The 10,045-nt window shown below is 52.8% G+C and overlaps 2 protein-coding genes across 4 annotated transcripts in view; both read left to right on the plus strand.

Annotated features, from left to right (window-relative positions):
• Stard10 (StAR related lipid transfer domain containing 10) overlaps positions 1 to 5,367 on the plus strand; it is a 29,602-nt gene extending 24,235 nt beyond the window's left edge. The window contains exons 4-8 of the mRNA XM_021166220.2: positions 1,491 to 1,638; positions 2,174 to 2,277; positions 2,877 to 2,994; positions 4,627 to 4,679; positions 4,885 to 5,367. Coding sequence (XP_021021879.1) covers positions 1,491 to 1,638; positions 2,174 to 2,277; positions 2,877 to 2,994; positions 4,627 to 4,679; positions 4,885 to 5,130 — 669 coding nt within the window. The 3' untranslated portion in view covers positions 5,131 to 5,367. The remainder of the gene's footprint in view (positions 1 to 1,490; positions 1,639 to 2,173; positions 2,278 to 2,876; positions 2,995 to 4,626; positions 4,680 to 4,884) is intronic.
• Positions 5,368 to 6,895: 1,528 nt separating this feature from the next.
• Positions 6,896 to 10,045, plus strand: part of Arap1 (ArfGAP with RhoGAP domain, ankyrin repeat and PH domain 1) — a 65,023-nt gene continuing 61,873 nt past the window's right edge. For 2 of the 3 annotated variants that reach the window (XM_021168919.2, XM_021168915.2), the window contains exon 1: positions 6,896 to 7,023. The gene's annotated coding sequence lies outside the window, so the exon portion shown is untranslated. The remainder of the gene's footprint in view (positions 7,024 to 10,045) is intronic. The other variant, XM_029480092.1, reaches the window with a different exon arrangement.

Here is a 10,045-nt window from a genome sequence, read left to right on the forward strand (position 1 = left end):
TTTCTCTGTATAGCTCTGGCTGTCCTGGAACTCACTTTGTAGACCAGGCTGGCCTCGAACTCAGAAATCCGCCTGCCTCTGCCTCCCGAGTGCTAGGATTAAAGGCGTGTGCCACCACGCCCGGCTTGGACTAAACTCTTACATAGACACACATACAGACAAAACACCAATGCACATAAAATAAAAATAAATCATAAAAAAAAGCCCATGCCTTTAACTTAAGCATTTAGGAGGTGGGGGTATGAAGGTCTCAGAGTTCTAGTTCATCCTGGTCTACAGGGCTACACAGGGAAACCCTGTCTCAAAAACAAACAAACCAAACCAACAATAACAACAACAAAAAAACAAATGGTGGCGCCCAATCCCTTCATTAGGACACCTATTTGACAAAGTGCAGCTCATGTGCATAGACTAGGCTGGTCGTTCTGCAGGGCCCAGCTCTGCTCTCATGGGGTAGCTTTGTGTTCTGTAGTTTCTGTAATCTGAAGTAGTGTGTAAGGCATAGGTGTTTCTTGTACTTAGCATCCCCAGCCAGGAGCAGCCTATTGTGTGCTTTCATTGTGCCCAGGCCTGTCCTCAGTGAGGAGGGGGGCAGTGCTTCCTCTCTTGGAGCTGAGTGTACTCACTTTCTCATGGGGAGAGAGCAGTGTGTGGGTTTCCTGTGTTGGACGAATGTCAGTTCTGGGAGAGTATTAGAGACTACACAGAAAAAACCGTTATGCTTTGCTATGGGGGTTGGGCTCTTGGGGCAGGATAGAACAGGGACATCGAATCTCACCGTTTTGAATACCAATCTTGAGAACTCTGGTTCTGTCTTTGCTTGCTTCCCAGACATGTGAGCTGGATTAAGTCACAGCCCTGCTACTTAACCAGCCAGGTGACCTTGGCTGAGCACTTAACCTCTTTGAACCTCAATTCCTTCCTTGGCTTTGTTACCTGGCCTAATCGTTTGAAGGGCTAAATAAAGTGAGATGCGCAGCTTGGCTGTCCTCTCCCCTAGATGGGAAGCTCTTTGAGGGTACAACTGAATAATGAGAAGATGTCTGAAAATAGAATCCTACCAATTCACTATCTAGCCCAGGCTGGCCCTTGAACTTGGGGTGCTCTTCTTGCCTCAGCCTCTCAAGTGCTGGTGTTACATAGCAGTTTAATCATACACACACACACACAAATGTGGCTAGGTGATAAGGTGTATTTGGGCATTTGATTTTCCATTTAATGTGCACCTATCTTAAGCTCCTTGCTGAATTAACTGTCTGCCCACTAGATGCTCCCAGCGGATAGGGAGGGCATAGACATGGTGTGCAGGAACCTGGATGATTTGCCTCAAAAGGATACAGGGCTGAGCTGAGGGGCTGACAGTCCCTTGGTACAAGAGATTTCTGGGGAGCTGAGCCAGGCTCATGATAAGAAGTGGCCCCTGTTCCTCTGTCTCCCCCCAACTCTGCGCCCCTGTGCCTATGGCCCTGACAACCCATGTCTGTCTGCAGTGCCGGATGGAATGCTGTGACGTGCCAGCTGAGACCCTCTACGATGTCCTGCACGACATAGAATACAGAAAGAAGTGGGACAGTAATGTCATTGAGACTTTCGACATCGCCCGCTTGACTGTCAACGCTGACGTAGGATATTATTCCTGTGAGCAGGCACAGAACGAGACTCCAACCCTCTCACCCTCCATCCCTACCTCTCAGCACATCTCCTCTAACTCTCCCTCCCTGTGGTCACTCCTATGCTAGGCTGATCGGGGACCTGCATGCTGAGAAGGAAAGCTGTGCTCTCCTTGGGCATGCTTACATGCTGTCCCTGACACACACAAACACATGCATATGCAGTTGTGTGCCACATGCCACATACCACAGGGACACATTTTTAAGCACATGCAATCACAGTACTGTCTGTCTTTCAAATATATTCACATACACAGACAAGTCAGAGCAATGAGGTAAGGGCTGTGTGAGTCCCTGGGGACAGGGTAGGCAGAGACATTGGGGACAAGGGTTCCTCTCTGCTTCCTGGTTTCACAGTGTGTCTGTGGTAGGGGTTGGGGGTACCTGTTGGGATGGGGAGGGCTGGCAGTTGATAGGATCCCTGTATTTTTGGCCTCCATCACACCCTTCCTAATAGGAAGATAGGCCAGCAGCCTGGCTGAATTATTCCTTGCCCTCTACAGGGAGGTGTCCCAAGCCCCTGAAGAACCGTGATGTCATCACCCTCCGCTCCTGGCTCCCCATGGGCGCTGATTACATCATTATGAACTACTCAGTGAAACACCCTGTGAGTTGGCCTGCCCTCCCCTGGGGTGTGCAGAAGGGTGATGGGCAGGGCTGGGCTGTGGCTGTCTGTCCAGTGACTTCGGGCAGGCATGGGGTCCGGTTTCCTTCCTGCACATTGAAGATAATGACTTCCCTTTGGGGCCTGTCCAGTAGCTCAGGGAAAGGGCAGTATGGGCTGGCTCTGCCGTGAGTGGGTGGGATGACCTGATGTGGGTGGAACAGCCCTTGGGATGAGTGAGGCTGGCCTATAAATGGGCTAGCAAGAACTAGAAGGCAGGTTCCTGTGGTGGGACTCACTTGAACTCCCTGGGTAGAGAGGGCAGGCAGGTGTAGTTAGCCTAGGCAAGGGTTCAGTGCCCACAAACACACATAAGCCCTGACACAGCCTGGCACTTCCCTAATGGCACAGAGAAAGCATAAGTGAGAGGGGGCAAGGATGACCTGGCCTGATTATTTTTCCTTAACCTACATTAGGTCTGGATGGGCACAGTTGTCAAGAAATGTGAACAGCTATGGGTTCGTGTGTGTGTATGTGTACCTTATAGAGACAGTCCCTCTGACCCTACCCAAGTCTCACCTCCCTGTGCCTTCCATCCCCAGAAATACCCACCTCGGAAAGACTTGGTCCGAGCTGTGTCCATCCAGACGGGCTACCTCATCCAGAGCACGGGGCCCAAGAGCTGTGTCATCACCTACCTGGCCCAAGTGGATCCCAAAGGTGAGGGCTTGACCCTGCAGTTCATCAGCAGGGGCTCCTTCCCTGTACAGGGAATGAACTGGATCTGCCAGGCTATCTGAAAGCCGTCTATTAGGAGCTGTTCAGTACTGGGGGGATCTCTATCCAAAGCTAGTGGTTTGAAAGCAATGGACCCACGAGGCGGCCAGTGCTCCTCTCGGGAGTTTGGAACTGCCTTCCTGGTGCTAGCATTCCTAGCCTGGACCTGCTCTCACTGCCGCATCTCCTTCGGCCACACCCCAGAGGCCTGAGCTTTCCAAGCTGTTCTTTCAGCTCACATCCGCGACAGACGAGCCCTCATCTCTGTTGAGGTGGTCAGCCTCCTAGACATCTTCCTCAGGATGTCTTCTGGACACCTGAGACTTGTTGTACCAGCTGTGACCTCACCATTGCCCTTCTTAGACCCACCCTTCATCAGATCCGGTAGCTTGCTTTCTGGTCCCCTTTGTTTAGAACTTGCCAGTTAGTTGGGGCCAGCTTCTCCTTGTCAGCTCCTAAATGTAGCACTTAGTCTCTCCCTCCCTCCCTCCCTTTCTTCTGACTCACCCAGGCTGGTCTTGAACTCGCCATCATCCTGACTTTGTCTCCTGCATGCTGGGGTTTCCAGGCCTGTGCTAACATACTCAGCCCCTGTTCTCACCTTTTCACCCTCTGACAGCTCCCAACCTGTCATTCTTCTGGTACTCAGCCACTTTGTTTGTCCAAACAAGCTACTAGAGGAGATAAAAACAACACTTACTTCCTCTGACTCACCTGTTTAAAATGCCACTGTGACTCTGTTGCCCTCTGAGTCCAGCCAGAGCCCCTGCCCAGGGCGGGGAAGAGGAATCTCTAGCTCCCTCATGCCCTTCCACTTCTTACCTCCATGTCCCTCCAGCCTTTATCCTCAGCTAGCTCCCTGAACCTCTGCTTCTTACTCAGTGCTCCCAGGGTCCTGGAAGTGACCTTTCCTGTGATTCCCAGAGTGAGGGCCTGCTCCCTGTTTCAGGGCCCATCCCCCTCCAGCAGAGCACCAGTCTGTGTTGAAATGTCACACACTGAATTCCTGTTGTGAGTGTCCAGACAGGTGCAGGGTGGGTGTCACAGAATGTGGAGTGAGTTGGTGACTGAACACATAAAGAAAGGATGGTTAAACCTCATTGACAGGATTGTCATTGACAGGGATACCCCGCAGCCTAGGTCAGGGCTCCCTGCTCTTTATGAGTGTTCTGTGTGTACAGAGCAGGAACTTGGAGGGAGACAGGAGGAGAGCTGGCCTATGGATTCCAGGGCGGGCTAGACTAGAGTGCTGAGCCTAAGATGTCTTAGGAGGCTCAGCAGGACAGACAGGAGAGAGGGTGAGCCCCAGGGACAGACCTAGGCTATTAGTGTGAGGAGAAGGAGGTGACAGCTTGGTAGGTCAGAATGTCACCCCACAGGTTACTTGTGGTTACCTAGGGCCCTGTGGTTTTCTTCTCTGAACTGGAGCTCAGCACACAGACAGTGGGGGCAGAGATGAGCTTGGGGGATCTGAGAAGGAATGTCAAGGGGTGGCCTCCCCACAAACTCTGAAGAGGGAGGGGGGCTGGCAGTGGGTGGGGCTGGGTGCCTAAGGGCCTCTCCCTGCCCCCACAGGCTCCTTACCCAAGTGGGTGGTGAATAAGTCATCTCAGTTCCTGGCCCCCAAGGTAAGTGGCTGTGTGCTCTGGGACATGGGGGAGGGGGGTAGCACTGAGGAGTAGGGCAGGGGCAGAGTTAACACTGGGTGATGGCTGATGAACCAGGTCTACCCATGGCCGTAGTTGGGACACTGGGGACTACTGTACACCACAGGAGGGCTCTGGAGGGGTGTGGCCCTCCAGGCACCCCTAACAATGTTCGAATGGTCTACAGGCCATGAAGAAGATGTACAAGGCCTGCATCAAGTACCCCGAGTGGAAGCAGAAACACCAGCCTCATTTCAAGCCATGGCTGCACCCGGAGCAGAGCCCATTGCCCAGCCTGGCGCTGTCAGAGTTGTCGGTGCAACACGCAGACTCACTGGAGAACATCGATGAGAGTGCGGTGACAGAGAGCCGCGAGGAGCGGGCAGGCGGTGCGGGAGGAGAGGGCAGCGACGATGACACCTCGCTCACCTGAGTGACATCTCTCTGCAAGGACCAAGACCAGACTGGGGTGGAACCCTGGGGCACTGAGCCTTCTGCACTTCCTTCCTTCCCCCACCTGCCTCTGGGGGTACCGGGCTCCTGCCCAGGTGGCTGCAGCATGGCTGGACATGGCCCCAATAAATGAACCACACAGCCCCAGCCAGCTCTTTGTGCCTGCTTCTCATCTGCTCGGCACCACGCTGCTCTGTTCTATTATATATATGGCAAATTTGAGTATTTCACAAATTCCTTAATACTCTTATTGCTCGCGGGACTGCTGTCCCTATAGGCGTCTTCTTTCTACTTGTAACGTAGAGTGGGGCTTGTTGCCTCCTCCTTTCCTGTGATTCCTTTCTCTTCGTTCATTTGCACATTCATTTTTCTGGTCACAAAGGTGGTTTGCTCATTTTTCAGGGCTCTTAAGAGGAGCTGGTCTAACCTGAGGTCAGGCTTCTACTGTGTGATAGACTTCTGGTGGAAGCTAGCTTTAAACAGTTGATCTGGCATACTCTGACTGGCTCCTGTCATCACAGAAGGAAGGGGAGGGACCCACAAGTCAGAGACCAGGGCTGAAGGCCTCAGAACTGAGTTGGGGCAGTGTGAACTGGAGGAAGGAGAGGGGTGGGTACTGGTAAAGACACTTCCAGTGCACTTAAAGACCTCAGGCTGGTCACAGGAATCGTGAGGTCCCCTGACCAAGTGTCAGCCCTCACATTATGCCTAGCTGTTCTGAGATCTAGAGGGAAGCCTGGGCTGCCTCTGCTGTCCAAGGGATGCCTAGTCCCAGAGTTAGTCTTAGGCCCTGCTTTTCTCTGGTATTTTTGGCACCACAAGAACTTGGGGTCTGGAAAGAACTCAAGATCTGACCCTGTTCACCTCTCCTGGAAAGCCCTGCCAGTGGAAAAACCTTAGTGGGCTAACAATCAAGTGTTTCCCAGAGAACAGTTTCTGTGGAGAAGCCTGGACAGGACCCTGTCACCTGGAACATCCAGCCCTAGGTCTGCCCATAATGCCCAGTAGCGTTGAGAACACCCTGAAAATGTCAGACTCTCATTTCCTAACCTATAACCTAGGGTGATAATTTTTACCCCTATGCAAGTGTGAGTTTTTTTGTTTTTTTTTTAATAATTAAACAGAACAAATTGTTCATCACTGGACTAGGCATGTAATAGGCTCTGATCAAAGGGCATCTTCCTCCTTTCAGGGTAAAAGCCCCTTGACCCACCCTGCTGACGACTATTCTTCCAAATATGCCCACTGTTCCTATGGAAAACTGGAAGCCCAGCTAAATTAAGGCCCCTGGTTTGGCTGGTCCCAGAGGCTAGCCTCAGGACCCAGAAATGCCTGCCAAGTCTAGGGATTTCATCTGTGTGGGGAGGAGGTGAGAAGCTGCCAGACTCTGGTGGGCCTTTCCCAGCGCCTTCTGCAGGGAGATGCAGTCCTGCAGAGTACTAAGAATGGTGCACAGGACTCCCAGGGAAGGTGGTTGTCCCGCCTCCAGTGGTGTGTGTGTCCTCTCCCAGAGGGTAGACTCACCAGAACAGGGGTGTCGAGACAAGGAGACTCAAGGATCGGTGGAGTCTCAGCAGGGACAGGGTAGACATGAGCCTCAAAGCCTTAGCAAGCTAAGGATAAAGGAGAGACACAAACCCGGCGGGCCGGTCTGCCTAGGGTATTGAGGATCCGGACTAGGCTGGGGGCGGGACCGGCCGGTTCCCTGCCCGTTCCCCGCCCTCACGTCCCCCGGGTGTCACGTGGGGCGGGCGGAAGCGCCGAGCGAGGTGGGCGCGCCGGGACCGCTGCCGCGAGTTGGCTGCGGCCGCGTGTGACAGACGGTACCGGGACCCCGAGTCCCACCTCGTGGAGTTCTCTTCGCTCAAAACAGGTCAGTGAGGTTGCTGGGACCTCCCAATCGCCAGTTGTGGCTTGCACTGCCCCCATTCCTCAGAAGGGAATGGTGAGGCCCCCCGCTCAATTTTCCCGGGGACATCTGGTAGCGCTCTTGCCTGGGGATGAAGTGAAGTGGGGTCGCCTCTGGAGGTGAAGTCATCTAGCCAGACTCGTAGGGACAGAGAAAGTGAGCTGATAGACACCAGCTTTCAGCCGTCAGCTCTTCTGCTTGCAGGCTCCGGAGCCAGTAGCGTCAGGCAGCTTGGCTTTTCCACTTGAGAAATGAAGACTTCTACCTAGTCTACCCCGGACATTCTTACAGCCTCGCAAAGCTTTAGGACTTTAGCCGCGGACCTGAGGCGTTGGTACAGCCTCGCAAAAGCTTTAGGACTTTAGCCCTGGACCTGAGGCGTTGGTAACCTTGGACAAGCTACTTCCGTCCTCCGCTCCTCAATTCCCCACCAGTTAATGGGGGCATGGCTTCTCTAGAGCTTACCTGGCCCAGTTGCCAGGAAAGAAGGGGTGTGTTCGTTGAATGGGGTCAGGCTGGGAATGGGTGGATGGGCTTAGAGCAGGCTTGCAGTGCAGCGGGGGCTGGGGGCTGGGGGCTGGGGGCTGTTGGGGAGGAGGCGGGTAGGTGTTTGGACACAGATCTCCGTGGGTAGATTTGGGTGCTGGGTGATTAGGAGCCAGGTGCCTGACTTATGTTTCTCTAAATTCAGTGTCTTAGGGAAAGCTTCCCTAATGCCTAGACTGGGGGTTCGGGATTCAGGGTTAGACTTGGGGATGCTCAGGTAAGGATTTGACTGCTGTTCGGTCCAGGGGACCCTGATACCTGTAGTTGGAAAGTCGTGACTGTCCTGCTAAGGGAAGCCTAGGCTCCTAGCAGCGTCATTATAGGGTAGAAGAAATTCAGCAGAACCCAGAGACAGGCGTGGACAGGTGCAGACCTGGGGAGGAGAGGATGCCTGGATGAGCCTTGGTAGTTAAGTGGCTATTTGCTAAGACTGGCTGCAAGGTGAGGGCAGAGCTTGTGCGGCACAGCAAGAATACTGATAACCTTCCAGAGGAGAGGCAAGGGATGTGGGTGTGGCTGTAAGAGGTGGCCACGGAGGATGTGCAGAGAACCCATCCTTGGGATTTATACCTGGCTAGAGTTTATTTAGACCCCAGCCTGGGGACCCTGCTCCCCAGTGACCGTTTGCTCACTGGAATAGGGTACAAGTGAGATGTCCCAGGCAGGCTACTGCTGGCTGTGAGGAGGTGATAGCCCCGACGCCCCAGGTTTCATTACTTGGTCCCCACCATGCAGAGGAGAATCAGCTTCTGGGCAAAGGTGTTCCCCACCAAGTTTCCTCCTCATCCAAGTCCCCGTGTTCTGTGAGACTTCAGGGTTCAGATGTGGGCTGCAGGTTGCAGTGCCTTCCAGCCTGGTTGTCAGTTCTGGGTAATGACAAGGCTCCGGGCAGGTTTCCATGGACGTCTATGAAGATGGGGTATGGGCATCTGGAATTCTAGTACTGCTACCAAGCCCTGTGTGACTTTGCCAGTCTCCGTCCTTTTCAGAGTCCCCTTTCCACATCTGAGGGTGGGATGATTAGCCTGCCATAGTGTTCCAAGGACAGACCAAGAGTCAGGCCAGTGTGAATCCTGCCCAGAGTCAGAGCGAAGGAAAGGGGAGCCGGAGAGCCTAGCACTGGCTAGTGGTGATCCAGGCCTAAGACCTCTGTCTCTAATATTCTCTAGGGCTTCTCCCTCCCCACTCCACTCTCTTGGCTGAGCTCAAAGCCAGCCGCCAATGCCCAAACAAGTGGCCTCTGTTCCTAGGGGAGGGGGAGGGGAGGCAGGCCCTGGGCTCTGGGCCTGCCTGTCCAGCACTGACCCTGCCTCCCCCTTTTGCTGTGGGTCTTAACTCTTGGAAGCCTGAACTGGGTACTGGACTGTTTGAGAGCTGGTACCTCTTGTCCTACAGCTGCCCTGTCCACCTTGCTTCAGATCTCTGGGCTCTTTCAGAGGGGACTGATAGGATGTCCTTCTCAGAGGAGCATGTACGTGGTATATGGGTGACAGTCAGCCTCTCTCAACTCCTTTCAAGTCCATCAGGCCAGACTTAGTCCCTCCACAGACAGCACGAGGACGTTGTGTTTTGGAGAGAGGTTCTGTGCTCAGAATGACTACCCGATGTCTGATGGTAAAGATAGAAAGGTCCCCTTCAATGCGTAGTTTTCACAGAGCTCACATTTTACACCAGGACCCCTCCCACCAGTTCTGACAGAGTACATAGCTTCATGTCCACCTATCCCTCCCCCAAGCCAGGCCCCCAGACCTGTCCATTCCAACTGGGGCTCTCTGGGGACAGCAGTCCCTGCCCAAGGAAGCAAATGTCCCCTAAATGACAGAAATCAGGAGTGGTGAGGGGCCACAGCTCAGGGCTCAATGCCCACAGCTTTCCTGTGGAATCTCTCCCTGTCCCTCTCATTTTTTGGGTTACAGATCAGAAAGAAAAGCCTGTTCTATAAGATTTCTGAGTCAGGTGTGGTGACCTATGCCTTTCATCCTAACACTCAGGCAGCAGAGGCAGGGAGATCTCTGAGTTCAAGGCCAGCTTGACCTATAGAGTGAATTTAAGGAAAGCCAGGACTACACAGAGAAACCTTGTCTAGAAAAACTAAGAAAGCAGAAAAAAAAATTTCAGTCCTAGATCACTGGAATAGAGTGACTGGGAGAGACGTGGAGTTAAGTGACAACTTCAATAACAATATTTTGTCCAGTATAATAAGTTACTATCTGAGTATAGTCAAAACAGCAATAGAAGCTGCTATTTCTTGGCCATTCCCATTTTATAGGTGAACAAAGTGAGGCCAAGAGGCAAAGTGATTTTCTAGGGACCAGACTTTTCTTTTCTTTCCTTTTCCTTTTCCTTTTCCCTTTCCCTTTCTTTCTTTCTTTCTTTCTTTCTTTCTTTCTTTCTTTCTTTCTTTCTTTCTTTCTTTCTTTTGTTATTGTTGTTTTCTTTT

Source organism: Mus caroli, chromosome 7, assembly GCF_900094665.2.
Source record: "Mus caroli chromosome 7, CAROLI_EIJ_v1.1, whole genome shotgun sequence".
NCBI lineage: Eukaryota > Metazoa > Chordata > Mammalia > Rodentia > Muridae > Mus > Mus caroli.